This window comes from Octodon degus, unplaced genomic scaffold, assembly GCF_000260255.1.
Source record: "Octodon degus isolate 3935 unplaced genomic scaffold, OctDeg1.0 scaffold00084, whole genome shotgun sequence".
Classification (NCBI taxonomy): Eukaryota; Metazoa; Chordata; class Mammalia; order Rodentia; family Octodontidae; genus Octodon; species Octodon degus.
In genome coordinates, this window is record NW_004524660.1 from 11144028 (window position 1) to 11160782 (window position 16755).

Sequence of the window (16755 nt, forward strand, 5' to 3'; positions counted from 1 at the left end):
GCATCCTCAGTCCTCCAGCCCCCCCAGGCTGGGTCCAGGTGCATCCTCAGTCCTCCAGCCCCCCTCCAGGCTGGGTCCAGGCGCACCCTCAGTCCTCCAGCCCCCCCAGGCTGGGTCCAGGCGCATCCTCAGTCCTCCAGCCCCCCAAGGCTGGGTCCAGGCGCATCTGCATTTCCCCTTGTCCCTTTTTCCTGTCCATCCTGGTGTTTAACCTGGTCACTCTTTTCTCCACTTAAATATCCCTTGGGCGCCTTTCACTCCGCGTCCATTATCACTCTCTCTATAGCTATTCTTAGTCTTCCTAATCAGTTTTCTCTACGTACCTGCGGGAAATATTTAAAAAGCAAGGAGATGTGGTCACCTGCAGCTCAAGACCAAGGTCGCACTGCTCCAGAGCTAAAGCTCAAGGCCTCAACTCTGGAGGAGGCCCCATGACACGGGCCCCACCCTGCCTGGCCAGGCAGCCTCTGAGCGTCCCCGACTCCAAGACCCTGGCACGCAGCTCCCCAGTGAAGCTTCTCCTCTGCCCACCTGGCTGGCTGACCTTCCTCCCCATCACCAGCCTTGGGGGAACCTCCGACCCCACTCTGATGAGATCACCTCTCTGGACTTTGTTTCTTCCTATGGACTTAACTACAGCTGGGAATTAGATCCCGCTCTGCTTATTTTGATTCCTCATCCTATAATAATCTCAAGTATGCACATCTATCATTACTCCAGTCTGCATGCTGTGCGAGGGACAGGTACCTCGATGCCCCAGGGCACCCCATACCAGGTAGGTGATGAACATCTATAAATGAATGCTAAGTGAAGCAAAAGAGCTTGGGAACTGAGTCCAAGGAAATTTTCCATAATGTTCTATAATGTTTTATTGACTCAACTACCTACAGCCTCAACTTGAGAAGCAAGAACAACTTTCCTTGCATTAACCCCAAATCCCTTTTGTCCATTTAAAACCACCTCCTTCTGTCTCTCCAGCGGAGTATTAGCTGTGGGAAGCTAAAGCCGTGCTCAGGGCAGTCTTCTCTTCCTTTGTCAAGCAGTACTGCAGATGTGGGTTTGTTTCAACTCAGATGCTTCAGAGGTCACACCGTGAGCCAGGACCAAAGCCCACAGCAGTACGCTAAGGAGTTTAACCCCCTCCCCCCCGTGACGTCTCCAGTCCCAGCTGCTGGCTCAGCTGCTGGTCTGCCTTCATTCTCTTATTACGCATCCACTCATGAGGCATTTTTACTGAATCAAACACTGTGTCTATCAAGGGGAACAAGAGAACATGTCAGAGTGTTCCACATCCCTTGTCAAGGAGGGAGGCGAGCGCACAGCCCTGGCTGCCCGGGGAAAGTCAGCTCCGCCCTGCTCTGGAGCCACAGCACCATCTCGCTTACACGGTTCCACCAAAAGGGAAAACACACGGCTGCTCTCCATGGAGGAGACAGCAGGAGCACAACACCCCAAGCTTCTCTTCACCCATCTCCGCAGAAGAACCAGTCGTGTGTCCATCCTGTTGTTTAATACAGAAGACAAGTGATACACCTGCCTACTGCTGGAAACTTCCAAACCCAAGTCAGCTGGGCCTTAGGCTCCACCACTGAGGCCGCACCTCCCCCAAGTGCTACCGTTCTAAGAGCGACTTCTGCAGGGGCAGCCACGCCCCACAGCTATCATTAAGCGATGACAAAAGCCCACATGACTATGACCTTGCAAGGGACTTGCTGCCAGTAAGTCAATTTGTTAAAAATAAAAAAAATAAAATAAAATAAAGGAATGAATACTTGAATATAAGAAGCTATAGGACTTTTTGTTCATTTGTTTATGTTTTTGCATTTATTTTACAGAAAACAAAAATCAATTTAAGAAAACTAGACTCACCATCTACAATCCTTTTTTTTTTTTTTTTTTTTTTTTGTGGTACTGGGGATTGAACTCATGACCCTGAGCTTGCCAGGCAAGCACTTATTCTACTGAGCTATCTCCTCAGCCTGCCACAATCCCTTTTAAAAAGGGATTCAGTTAGGAGGCTAAAGTAGAAGGATCACCTCACGTTGAAGGCCAGTCTGGACTACACGGTGAGACCCTGTCTCAAAAAAAGTGGAGGGGTGGGCCTGAGCCACGAGTCACAGTGCTCTGGCTCTCAAACAGGCTTTCAGGAGCTGACAGCTCGACACCCAGAAATCGCAAGCCCATATGGGCACTGGGGTGACGCCGAGGTACTTGGGCTCACAAACTTCATTCTTTCCCAGATTCTGGTCTCAAACTGCACTGAGAACCACATCAGAGTTCCCCGTAAGTTCAACATCAAGCCTGATCCCTGAATCTGATGTGGTCCTCCTCCGACTCGGCACGGGACCAGAGTCATGGAAAGAACCATGTTCATGAGCCAAGGCACCACCGCATGTGCACCACAAGAACCAGCAAGCCCTCTACTCCTGTGGCCTTATTTACCAACACACCAGGACACAAAAGAGCATATACGCTCTATGCTGAAAAGGAAGAATGAAGCAAGAGACACAGTATGTGCAATGTGGAGACCTGACCACATAATTAAAAACAACTGATGAAAAGGGACTAATAAAAAGTGGGAACAATCCCCGGGCCTGCTGTGCTGGCCCCACCCCGGGGCACACTGAGGCGGCAGTTGAGACTGGGCGTGCTGGCACGCGCCTGTAATCCCAGCACTTGGGAGGCTGAAAACGGGAATCGCTAGAGTCTGATCTACATAGTGCGACCCTGGTGACTCTGTACTAAATACATAAAAAAGTATATAACTGATTAAAATTCACTTCATAACCATATTAAAATAAAAAGCAAATTAACTCTAGCTGGTCCCGGAAGCACACGCCTATAACATACACCAGCACTTGGAGGAATGAGGCAGGAGGATTGCCATAAACTACAAAGTGAGACTTTATCTCAAGAAAAACCCAAACAATTTAATTAATTAATTTTTAATTTAAAAAATTTGAGGGCCGGGGAGATGGCTCAGTAGAATAAGCGCTTCCCTGACAAGCGCAAGGCCCTGAGTTCAATCCCCGGTTCTGGAAAAAAAAAAATTTTTAATGTACTATACAGGGTTACATTATAATCTTTAGTTAAAACAGTAAGGCTTAGACTAACGAAATTTACAACAAAACTTTAAGATTTACCAAAATAATTTATTGTATTCTGTCTTACTCATTTTAAATGATGAGAAACATTAAGTCTTAGAAAGTTCATATTTTTTCTTTTTAATGTATTTTAGTACAGGGTTTCACTCCACAGATCGGACTCATAGTGATCCTCCTGCTTTTAGCCTCTCAAGCTCCCATCTCAGTCTCCATCTCATCACACCCCGGGAGTGGGGCCGGCACAGCATGTCAGGGATTGAACCCCAGTCCCTGAGTCTGCCTAAGCAGGTCCTTTAATCCGCTGAGTTATCTGGCTGGCAAAAAGTTCACATTTCCTTAGGCATCTGTTCAAAGTTTGTTTGGGAATTCTTGTTACATAAACTACTATTATATGTAATTTGTTTCATCTTTACAAATGTAAGTATCCTGGTATAATGCAAAAATACAATTAATTAATGATATTTGTTTAATCTGATATAGCTACACTCTATCTAGAATATCATTCTGCCATATAATCAACATTATAAATACTTTTTTAATTTTTAGACTAAATCTCTGAAATCTAATGTGTATTTTAAACTTAAATCTATCTCAGCTTGGAGACAAATAGTTATGTGGGAAGGAAAGAATTAACCATTTTCATCTGTTAAGAGAACAAAGCTGTCTCCTAAGGGAGCAAAACCAAATGGCCTCATGCAGCAGGGCCAAAGGCTGAATAAATAATCTAACAAAATTATGGGACACAGCCAGGTCTGGTGGCACACACCTGTAACCCAAGCCCTTCGGAGGCTGAGGCAAGAGGACTGCCGCGGGTTCGAGGCCAACTTGGGCTACACGTGAGCTCAAAGCCCGCCTGTACTCCTTGTCACAAAAACAACTTTTTATAAAGGCACACAAAATCTCCTACTTTTCAGCTTTAACATGAGATATACACTAGTCACTGTGCTCATCTAAAAAACATGACTGAAAATTCAATTCTAAGTCACTGCTTATCAAGTCATATAAAATCAGCAACACAAAATCTATAGGACTACTAGTAACACCAGTAAATAGACCAACAGCTGGCTCTGGGTCTCTGATCAATATCCAACATACATTTAACAAAACTAATAATGGAAGACTGCCTTTAAATTGTTATAAAGGGGGGCCACAGAGACGGCTCTGTAGAATAAGCGCTTGCCTGGCAAGCACAAGGGCCTGAGTTCAATCCCTGGTTCCGGGGGGAAAAAAATTGTTATAAAGGAAAAAGAACAAAAAAATGAATTGTTATAAAGGTAAATGGTTGCAATCTTATGCTGAATTATCTTTACTACTAAGGCTGGCTACTGGAAATATACCATAAAGATTACAAGAATATTGGCACTAATCCTACTACATAAATCTTGACAATACTAATCTGGAACCATAACGTAGGAATAGCAGAAGTAGTCTGAGCCGATTTTTCCGCAGCATGAACTTTTGTTCCAGCTGATAAAGGTGCGACTCACTTCTGTGTGTTTCTGATGGGCCACAGAGACTGCCTCGGAATGCTTTACTGCTCAGATTCTGCAGGTGCAGCTTATTACTGCTTTAACAAAACAATCTCATAGTCAGGTTTTCATAGTGGCCCGAGTTACTCAAAACATGACCCAAGTGCTCAGAGAAATACAACACTACGGACCCAGACATGCTGTCTAGTTTGAAAACAAAACAAAACAAAACAAAAAGGCACATCTTCACTATTCAAAAGTAATGTGGATGCCTTTCCATCATACCAGGCATCAAAATCAAAGGTGTACGGAAGATCCACAGGGCAGGACTGAACTCAAAGAATGTGGAGAAGCAGCTAAGTAATCAACATTGAAAGAAACAACTAAGCATAAAATAAAACTTCGTGGGACCGGGGAGATGGCTCAATGGAATAAGCGCTTCCCTGGCAAGCGCAAGGGCCTGAGTTCAATCTCCAGTTCTGAAAAAAAAAAACTTAGTTTCCACATTTTTGCCACTGGAGAAAAACATGGTAAGAACTTACCCTTTGAGATACAAAGTTAACTGCTCAACAGCCTTTGAAAAGAACCACAATGCCATATGTGAGGCAACGAATAGCTAGCTCTGTGCTGTTATGTGAGGAATTGTGGCTCAGAATTGCAGCTCGCCTCGACCAGCACATGTGTGCTTTAGAAGAAAGAAGGCAGTCTCAGGCCATGTTCAAAGTGGTTGACCCCTCTGAGCCATGTTCAAAGGCCTACAAGTTCTGGCATGCCCAAGAGACCTACGATAATTGCTTTTCAGATTTCCCATTAAGACTCAGACACATAGCTCAGCGACTTGGCTATCACTAAGGGTCATCCCTAAAACACAACAAGCACCTCCCTTAACACAAACAGCATGAGGCCACTTTAATAATAAACGTTACTGAAGGGTTGCCCAGGGCAGGCCTGTGGGGCCTTGGTTACCAACAGCGAGCGGGCCTCCCAGCTGCTGAGAGAAACACTGGATGTTCTCGCTCACACTAAATAAAATGTCCTGTGTCACAAGTCGCCTGCTTCCAAGACTCTCTGGAAACAGAATAAAAAGTTCCACGTATGATGACATTATTCTGATCTCACGAGATCTCCTTTGCTCTACACAGTGTGGAAACACACCACGGAGTGTTTCACAAGAGCAGATGTTAGAAATTAGAGGACAGGAGTAAAAGAATCAGCACTTTAAAACTTCTAGGAGAAACAGAACTAGATTACGTCATTACTCACAACCAATTGCAAGTCCTAAATTTATTTATATAACCACTGAGCTTTTAAAATATTTTTAATTTTTGCCATGGTATACCTACAGACCAGTTCTTGACATTTACCACATAGTCACAGGTTGCAATCATGCAGATAGTTCTTAAAAGTCCAATACCCAGGCTGGGTGTGGTGGTGTACATCTGTAATCCCAGCATTCAGGAGGCTGAATCAGGAGGATCACTGTGAGTCTGAGACCAGCAAGGGCTATAAAGTGAGTTCAAGTCCAACCTGAACCACATAGAGAAACACTGTCTCAAAAAGAGATCCCAAAGGGGAGGGCATCCACCTTCCACTCTCAAGAGGACAGTCAGCCCTGCAAGCGCACAACTTTGATATAAGACATTGGCTTCGATGCTACAGCGAGCACAGCAACGCAGAAAGTGCAACAAGCAAGGCAGAGGGCCGGCCAGATAGCTCAACAGGCTACAGCGCCTGCTTAGGCAGAGTGCAGCGGCCGGGGTTCCTGCCCAGGGCGCCCCACCGGCCCTGCCCAGGATGTACTGAGCTGGCAACTGAGACCCGGTGTGGGAGTGTCTCCTGCAATCCCAGCGCTTGGGAGGTTGAAAACAGGAGGATCACTAGGAGTCTGATCTGTGCGGTAAGACCCTATAGACACTGTACTAAAATACACACACACACACACACACACACACACACAAAGGAAACACAGGCCGAGGAAGTGCCATGCTTCCCAAGAAAAAAGGGGAAAGGCTTTGATGGAACCGTTCAAATAACTGCTTGCTAAATGAATGAATCTTGACAAGGAGGATTATCCAAACCAGAGTACTCATAAAATTGCTCTATTAGAAAAACACAACAAGATATATAGCACATATGGTAGCTTATGCATCTCAGCGACAAGTACAGTGGAAAATACCAACCAGACCTCCCTAAGCCTTCAACAGTCTCCCTTTTTAAGGAATTTTAAGTAATACAATTATATCTAACTAGAAGTCTGTTTTCAGATAAATTTAACAGTAGAAAAATCTAAACAGTGACAACAAGAGTGTGATTAAACAACAAATGGAGTAAAAAGGTGGCAGATGATTAAAACCCAGATTATAGGGGGGCCAAGACATAGTGACTGCCGAAAACCAGTCTGAGGAGGTTCACGACCACATTCCTGGAGCTCAGTGAGCCTGGAGGACAGACGTGAAGCAACACACTTCCAGTCTTAGAGTGAAAAGCAGTTTCTTTAGTCCAAATCCCAAAAGCCAGTAGTAGTGTCTCATCTACATTCTTCACTAAAACGCAAATCCACTCTTCTTGGTATGTTCTGCTTCAAGTGTGTGGTTTGTGGTTTATGAAGGGTCTGTATTGAGACACAGAGGTTAATGCCAAACGAGTCTTGGGGTTCCAAGTCATGAGAAAGAGACAGCCTGAGCGACACTTTGATCAAACTCTTGGTAGGAAACGGGCGCCTGAAGGACGGGACGGGTGCCTCGGCCTTGCATCAGACGCCCTTTCTCGTAGGAGGACCTTATGCAGACCGCCAAATCTCTCACGTCTCACCACATGGCAGTGACCTTCTCCTGTGTATTTTGTTTCTTACTTTTACGATTCTGTCAGATAGTAGTAATTTTCTTACAATATTTTTCTTTCTCTTCTGGTCTTCTTAATTATTCAAAAAACCTGCTTGTTCTCAAGAAACAAACTGTCTAGCACAAAAAAATTTTATTCCCTCCTCCAAGACATACTCGTCTAAATTAACAAGGATGTCAAGGTTCATCTGACTGCTGACCGGCTACCACATAGACATTAATATACACACTGAACCTACCTGGGGAGGCTGGGAACCGCCCGGGCACTGCACACTCACGGCATCACCAGCCCTTCTGTGCTCATTGCAAGTCCTCCTCCCAGTCATCATATTCATAATCATCGTGGTAACACTTATTTTGCACACTTATTTTTCATCAACAACAACGCAAAATGCAAGCCCTGGTGCCACTCAGGGCGCAGGGCAGCTGTTCTGCCTGCTTTAACCCTAGACATACCCCGTGCGCCTTTCACAGGTGAGGACACTGAAGCTCGGAGCAGGTCAGCGCTTCGCCCAGGCTTCTGCAGCTTCAGGCTCTCCGAGCGCTTAGCAACCACCTACTTAGAGCTGAGGTACAGCGATCACCAGCATCACCACAGCTGGCAAAACAGATTCTGTCTCCCACACAGCTTTCAAAAGTGCAGGACCAGAGCCGGCGAAATAGCTCAGCGGATAAAGCGCCTGTAAGCAGGCCCAGGGGCCAGGGGTTCTATCCCCAGGCCTGCTGTTCTGGCCCCACCCCTGGGGCACGCTGAGATAACAATTGAGACTGGGCATGGTGGTGCACCTGTAATCCCAGCTCTTGGAAGGCTGTAAACAGGTGATCACTACGAGTCTGATCTAGTAGTGAGACCCTGAACACCCTGCAGACCCTAAAATTATTAAAAAAAAAAAAAAAAGTGTGCAGGAGGCACTAAAACCAGAAAGTTACAGACAACTTCAGCTTCCTGAAAGCGCCTCCATATGCCACACTTCTATCTATTCTCAGAGATGTCGGGCTCACCCTGGCTCTCCCAGAAGACTGGCTGGGAGCTGCTTTCCTCCCATCCGCCAGCTGGGTGCCACTTTGTCCCCTGGGTCCCACCTGTGGCCTCAGAAATAGGGATGTGATCTCAGTCTCGGGATCTTACGGGGTTGTCCCAGCCCTGCTGGGAACTGTGCCACCGAAGCAACAGGAGGCGACACAAACACTCGCCAATCAGGACAAATAAGCATGAAATGGAAAGGGGGACTCAGGTTTACCATTCTTCAGAGACGACGGCTGTGGAAGTCTTCCTCCTGGTGTTTGATTTGGTTTGGGTTCTTTTGGTTTTTGTTCTGCTTTTTTGGAGGGTAAAGAAAAAGTCAGCACCCCTTTATTTCTGTATAATGTAACAGCCGCTATACCTGAAGGGGACATAGGGCGGCGCTGAGCCGGACAGTAGCGCTCGGTAGGCCTCTTCCGGCGTCTTCTTCAAGTAGATCACCTAGGACAGATAAGCAGGGACACTGTCACCACAGAACGACACAAGCTACTTTCACAGTTATCACAGAGCTCACCGCTGGCTGTCCAGGGATCCCAGGGCCGTGCCCTGAGCTCCACCTGGCCCTTTCTTAGTTCTTACTTGAAGACTGGGCTCAGACTTGTCACCCTCCAGTTCAGCCACACACTTTCCTGTAGGCAGTGGCCCAGGGACCAAACTTCCTTTTAAGCTTGCAGCTCATCCCACCCAGGCGGCAGGCAGATCCCCAGGCAGGGCGGGACATGGCTGGGACCCTCAGGTGGGGGACCCTCGGGTCTTCCCAGGTGACCCCCCAGGAGTGAGCCTGGGCCTACTGCCCCCCACACGCCCCAGGGCACAGGACACCTGCAAGGTCTGGGCAAGACAAGGGGCGGGGCCAAAGCAGCTGAACTGGGTGGCATGGTAAACCACAGGAAAGTCTGTTTTTCTTCACATACCATTTAATATTTTAATTCTGATCTGCAGGCATTGATTGTCTTCACCCATAGCTGAATTAGTTCATTCCTAACTCTCTGCCTAGAACTGATGACCCATTTCCCTGGGGTCCCTACAGCACAGCCCTTGAATCACAAGGACGGCACTGTCCCAGTTGTCTGTAAGTAGGGTTTCCCCCCATGCACAACGCCTCTGTAGGGTGTGAGCTACTGCATCCTGCTAGCAGGATAGCGTGCACATTTACTTATTAACAACTGCAGGACTAGAGAGCACTCCAACTTTGAATTCTCTGCAGAAATAAAATTAATAGATAAAAAGTACGGCAAGTTTTAACAACAGGCCCAGGTTCACTCGGCAACAAAGGTCTGCCGGGGCACGCACCCACCGAAGTGAACTGAGTACCAAACAAGCTGCACATGAGCTGAAGTCCTCATCAGCAAGCACCACTGAGCAACACACCTATCATTCCACACGCTGGGAGACTGAGGCAGGAGAATCACAGGTTCAAGCCCAGCCGGGGAACAATGGCGTAGTAACACGCTGCCTCAAAACAAAAGCTAACACTAAGAAGGAGCGAGGAGCCACCCAGTGCAAGGGTGCAGGTCCAACCTCTAGCACTCCAAAACAGGACCACAAATACAGAAAAAAGCCAATCTAGTCTCAAGGCACAGACTCCAGACAGCATCCTGACTCCAGCTGCAGCTCAGATAGTTACAAAATCATTCTGAATCAGCCCCAGCCTTGAAGACCATTTGCAGCACCAGTACCACAACACACTTTTACTGCACCCGCAGGGCAGATCACACGCAACAGAGCCTGTTCCAAGATGCCCCTTCCCAGCCCTGAGGAGCGGCAGCACTGGAAGGCGAGCTCTGGCTGCTCTGAGGACAGCTGCTGCCAGAGCGAGTTTCCGTGTCTGGGTCACAGAATTAAGGCTCACACAAACCGCCTTTGAAAAGCTCCCTCCTCGGGAGCAATTACATTCATTCTCTCCAGTTCTGCACCGGTTCGGCAGGAGGTGTCGCCAGCCCACAGGAGACCTCCCTGGACTGGTGACCCCAGCAGGCTCGCGCCTCATCTTACCGGCATGACTTAGCACACATGACCGTGTGTCCTCACATGGGAAGAGGAGAGAGAGCCTTTGTTTTTATTTTTATCCCAGTGCTAAATTATTAATAAGTGCAAAGTGAAACCCAACAGGGGCATCTAAATTCCAGGCAGATTCCCAGGTATCTGTTACAGGCTGACCTTTTGCAACCTGAAGGTAGGGACTTCAGAAGGGTGGGGAAAGTTCTCCTGATACATGTGTGCTGTGTCATTACCACACAAGTGGCCGTTCTCCTACCATCTATGCCTGGCCAGATCTTAGATATACCTCTGGGGGTGGGAGTAGGTCTGACGGAATCGACGAAGGGAAGTAACAGTTAATAAGACTGGCTGTCAAGTAATCGAAAACTCAGACCTGTAAGGAACTTTCCAAATTCACACTGCTGTTCCACGATGGTGAAGAATTTGAATACATATCTGACTCCAAACATCTTGAGATAAGGGCTCTTCTAGATTCCTAAATGTCATTATGCTTGCTTTTAAAAATTAGATTTCAAATTACTAAGAGTAGTTATGCCTGAGGAATTTGGCTGGGGAAGGACCGAAGGGAGAAGGGAAAACTGCTGCTCTGTGCTGTCACTATTTTGTACAGTCATGTGCAAATGTGTTTTAGGTGTAAAGTAACTAAATCTAAAATAAAGTAGCTTTGTAAAGTAAACAAAACATTAAAAGCATAAAGTCTATCATAGCCAAAAATTTGTTACCAGACTTCTTATTTTTTAGCACCAGGGACTGAACTCAGGGCCATTACACTGAGCTACGCCTTCAGCCCGCTATTTCTTGTTTCTGGCATAGGGCCTAAGGTGCTAGTTGCCCAGGTCGACTTCGACTTGCAATCCTGCTTCGGCCTTCCATCGCCAGATATTCTAGTATTTCTTAAAAACACAGAAAAGTGACAGCACGGCAAGCCAGCCTGTTTACCAATAAGCCAGTGCTGCTTAGATCTTAATGAACAATCACACATCGGCTCTCTCAACACGCCCACACACCACCAGCAGCTGCCGTAGTCACAGTCTTGTACTCAAATCAATTTGATGTGCATGTTTCACAACATGCTATAAATGGAAAGCCTGTCACTGAATCTATACATAAACCAACATTAAAATATGTAACACTTAAAATTTTAAATGTTTGTATATATACAACACACTGACAACGTATCAAGTATTAAATTTATACTAATTTTATGGACAAATATCAAACCAAAGTGAGAGATTAAATAAAATCTTCCTAGAATTTGTCTACAAGTACATAGTTCTGAATCTGTTTTAACTGACTCAATCCTATGGTTGTGACATCCTTAAGGAGTACAAAAAACTGTGTGAGAGAGATGTTCAGAAGCATCTTCCAATTACAACTCTGCTTTGGTACCTGGCTAATTTAATCTCCCTGATACACAAGCTGTGACTCTTAAAACAACGAACGGCTTAATACAGAAGCCCACTGCAGGCTCTGAGTCATGAATCTGCTAGTGGTCTTTCCCTGGGGACATTTGCCTCCAACTTCACTACATATTTTTAGCTTGGTTCTTAGGTGCTGTTCTTTCCGCAAATAAAAGTTTTACTGTGAATTACAACACAAATATATGCATTACATTCACCATACATATATTTTAAAAAGAAAACTCTGTCCCTGTGTTAACTGTATTTATTCATTGCAATTTGGAAAGTAAAAATCCTCTGGAGGATTTAACTTGGCCTTTTGAGAACAGATTCTTCAATTTGGGCAGCTGATTTCCTGCTATTTTATTTAATGTTTTGTTTAAAAATGAGGAAACAAATGCTGAGGACCGGCTCTGCCAGCGGGGCACTGCCTCTGCAGGCACCTGGTGTAACAGATCCAACGTGACGTTCCAAGCACTGCGGAATCAGTCATATTTCTTCCAAACAGTACTTTCCAGAAAGCAGATGTTACAACCTGAAAGCAGCCTAGAAGGATTAAGACTCACCAAACACAGAAGACATGCCAAAAAGGAGAGGCTGCCTCTGACCTCTCAGACCAGGTCTTGCATGCCCAGAGGACTAAGCTCAGCGCCGCCAGCACCAGCAGCGCCGAGCGCTGGGCTCCGCCCTTCACTGGCGGTCCTGTGCCCTCTCGCCGGCCTCTCTTCGCTCCACCATCTTCATCAAATCAATGCCCAGACAAGCTCTTCTCCACTGTCTCCTGCTACCAGGGAGGACCCAGGTTATGGGCCTGGAGCACATCATGTGGGGACAAAAGGATACAAGTATCTTTTCAAATCATACAGCAACATCACCACCAGAACCCACAGTGGCCCGAAATGCAGCAGAGAGGCTCCGACCCAAGCTTCCTGCACTCCTCAGGGAAGGCGCGCCCCGGGAGCATCCTCTACACCCATTTCAAACCCACCTCACGCTCTGAAGCAGACACCACTTCTCTCCACCACTGCTTCTCCTGCCCACTACAGAAGTCAGCTTTCTACATCCAAAGGGGCCAGATCCTAGGGCTCAACCAGCAGCAGACCGAAAGTATTTGGGAACAACAATAACAAGAAATGTAGTAGAACAATAAAAAACTAAAAACTTCAAAATTTATATAGGATTTAATTATGCTAAGTATCACGTCTAATCTAGGGATGCAGCAAGTATGCACGGGAGGGGAGCCCCAGCCAGGACGCAGCTCTGGGGAAGGGCACCCGGCCGTGCTGCCAGCCTTTCCTCCGCTGTTTCCAGGCGAGCCCTCCCTGCCACCCTGCACCTGCTGCCGCCTGTGCAGACGTGACACCTTCTGGCATCTGAGGCCTTCTTCCCGGAATGCTGCGCTTAGCACCTCTGCCTAGTAAAATTCCTCCCGCTTCATTAGTTGGCTCACGAGCTTTTCTTCTGTCAGCCAGCACAGGACCTCAACGACCACGGGCTCTGTGCGCCTTCTGTTCTTCCATCTCAGAAGGCTTTCCCTACTCCTCAGATGCCAGAATACAACACGTGACTCTACGACTAATGGGCATGATGATGACAATGACAAAATCAGAAGGCCAGAAATGTCAGGCACTTGCACACCTCGCCCTAGCCATCCTCAGAGCACATGGAGAAACAGCTGCTCGAGGTCACGGAGCTGGCCACAGTGGGGCTGGGCAGCATGGGGCTATCACGGATCCTGGGGCCACTGTGTGGTGCGCCTTTCGGCTCTGTGGCAGTTATTCTCCTCTATTCTCAAGCATGAAGCTCCTGGAGTCAGGGGCCAGGTCTGCCCACCCTTCTGGGCCTTCCAATGGCTCCACCAGATCTTCAGGAAATGAATGCTTCAAATGCATGGGGCCCGCAGGAGTGCGTCTTCTCCAGAGGGTTACTTCAGCTTAATTAATAACTAGAAAATGAGATTTTAAAAAAGGGAGAAAAAAAGGTGTCACTGCAGCTTAGTGGCAACAGCAAGGCAAGTGAAAAAATCAACTTTCTGGGCCCAAACTCAGGGGAGTCAGTCCTGCAAAGATGTACTAAAAGAGAAGGCAATGGGGAGGCCCATCAGGAGCCACAGCTCTGGCTCACATGCTCTCTATCTCCTCATAGAAGGCACTTTAGAGCCGTAGGGCACGCTTTCCAACCCAGACGTCCACTTTCCCTCTTCCCTCAAACTGTTCTGAGGCAGGCAGGACACTGCACACCTCACAACAACAATCCAGCCAATGCACATTCCATGACTGAATGCTTGCAGTCTGCACGGGAACCGAAGACACAGTGTGTCGCAGGGAGAGCTGAACATCCCTGAACTCAGCCTAATTAAGTCATGCAAAGATGCTGGCAGCCAGAGCCCCAAAGGGGGAAAGGACGGCAGGAGCAGGCCTGGGCCTGAGGCCTCCCGGGCAACTCGGTGACGAGGGCCTCTGCTGCCCGCCTTGCCTCAGTTCTTGCTGCGGTTTGCTCTGTGGCTATTTGGGTTAGTCTCGGGGTCTGTGGAACTCAACACTGTGCCTGGAACACAGCACAGGCTTGTCAATGCTTGATGGCTGTACAAACAGCAAGAAGAAATTTAGAGGCGTTTTCCGCGAGAAGAACAATAATGTAGTCACGGGAACCACAGTCACTTGCCTGGAGAGAGGGGGGCACACCAAGATGTGCAGCCCGCCTGCCCGGGGTCAAGCGTCAGGCTCTCTCCCCTGGGCAGAAGCACCGCAGTGCTGCAGGGGACAACTGCAAACTACTGTGTAAGCGTGTTTCTTTGAAGGAATAAATGAACGAATTACGTATTTAACGGACACGAAAGCGTATCTAGCACCTAGCTCTTCAACAGCAAGCGAAGGACACAAACACTGATCCCCAAGTATTTGTTTTTCTTTTTCGGACCTAAAATCAGGTGAACCTGAATGCACACACTTCCACGGAGCCCTAAGCTCACCTGCAGACACAGACACCAAAGCCCGGGGTCGCAACTATCTCTTGTGGTTGCTGTGACCCAGCCTCCCCCAAAAGGGACAGTGAACAAATGAACTTCCGAGCCCTAAAGGATGTGCATTTTCTTCTGAAGTAATCCGTGACTCAAAAGTGGCTTTTGTTTTAAAACGAGACTGCACTCCTTACTCAGGCCTGGAGACACCAGATCCGGAACCAGGACAAAGGCTGGCCTCTGTAAAACTTGGAGTCAAATCCCTAATTACACGGCCTGATTCGCCCCCCTTAAAGACTGAGGACACTAACACAGGACATCCACAGCACAGTCGATCACACCCAAAGTCTCTACTGCCCTAAAGTTGGGTCACCCTGGATCACAGCAGAGCCTCCAGGACTAAAACTCCCCCAGGCAGGAGTCCTGCCTCCTCCAGAGGGAACTCCCTCCTCAGGAGCCATCTTGCAGAGCCAAAACAAGAAAATGAGCACCCAGACTTGAACCCACCCTCGTAAGCCCACAAAACCTGGCCTGGCCCTTTCGTGAGCGAGTCAGACTGATCTTCATCAGACCTTCCTGGCTGTCTCGCTTTCCTCGCTTCAGGGGCCAGCCTGATCTTTGTCGGGGTTGTGCTCCCTTTAGCTTTCAACTCCAGCTGAAGCCCTTTACCATATTCTTTTACTTTCACGCTGAAACTTTTGCCTATAAATTCCTTGTGGCCACCTCAGTTTTAATTTCCATTGTTGCTGATGTAAGGACCTATGGTAGCCAATGATATCCACGGAGCAAAATTGCAGCACTGAGAACATCCATAAGGAAAACCCTCTCACTTTACAACACAGATGCTGATCTTTGCCTCAGTTTTGCCTCTTCAAGCCCCCGAGTGTCCTGGCGCCTCGGGATCAAAACCCATGAAATACATGCCATTGGTCCCTGCCTGGTCAGATCCACAATCAAGTATCAAAAAATCCCAAAGGTGGCTCCTCTCTCTCCCAACAAAGAGTAAGAGCTGATATTACTAGAACTATGCTCATGTTTTTAATATTTGAACTTCTGAACAAAAGAATATGATTGCAGAGAAAGGCTGAACCAAGGGCAGAGGGGTAAGCAGCCGACCGCCCGTCCCCTGCAGAGAACGGACCGCAGAAGTTTATGGAAAGGACATCGAGGAGGCAAGGGGCTGCAGGGGGTGAAATCAAACTTCTAAGGTCTCTCGTCAGACTCCAAAGCCTGGGTTCTCAGGCTTCTGAAATGTCAGGGCACTTAATTTATAAACTGCTTCTCTCCCGAGGGCAGCACTAAGTCATTATTGTTATACTCAAGGACAAAGAAAATCCTACTTCACTACACTTAGTAACATTTTCCTCTGCATCATTTCCTCCCATTATATTAAGTAACTAAGAAAGCAATCTGCATTTGGGTTTATAGTTTTTCAAGTAAGAAAAAGTCATACATTTCTGAAACACACAAATGACTCTACTTGTGCTCTAACAGTTTCCAGAAAGAAAAACCACGTTGGAACAATCACTTGCAAACCAAAAATGTAACTGTATTTTTAAAGCAACTTGTATCTTAGTCAGTGTATTTTAAATCTATTGTGCTGCATAGTCTAAACCAAAATAAGAATAAATGAATCTTTCCTCCTACAGACTTTGGTTGAGCACATTATACAGAAAAGAAGTCATTTTTCCCGTCTTCAAGTCTGCTCTAAGTCAGAGTATGAGGTCAGCACAGGGTGAGACAATACATCTGTGGAGCAAACATGGAGGCCGGGTGAGGAGGACCTACGAGGAGTCCAGCAGCGGGCCCTGCTCACAGTCCTACCCTAGAACTATTCACTCTGGCATCCTGGGGAGAACAAGGGCGAGAAACGCGGTGCTTTTTGAAGGAGTGTTTGCTCTGAAGCACCTCTGTATAACATCTTTTTACATTTTAATACTGTGTTGGGATTTCACATA

The 16755-nt window shown here is 47.1% G+C and overlaps 1 protein-coding gene across 5 annotated transcripts in view; it reads right to left on the reverse strand.

The window, feature by feature from the left end:
* Nucleotides 1-16755, reverse strand: part of Cdc14a (cell division cycle 14A) — a 157239-nt gene that overhangs the window by 89979 nt on the left and 50505 nt on the right. For 4 of the 5 annotated variants that reach the window (XM_023721682.1, XM_023721681.1, XM_023721680.1 and 1 more), the window contains one exon: nucleotides 8799-8878. In XM_023721682.1, the coding sequence (XP_023577450.1) occupies nucleotides 8799-8878 (80 nt within the window). Of the gene's footprint in view, nucleotides 1-8798; nucleotides 8879-10432; nucleotides 10452-16755 lie in introns of those variants that run through there. The other variant, XM_023721683.1, reaches the window with a different exon arrangement.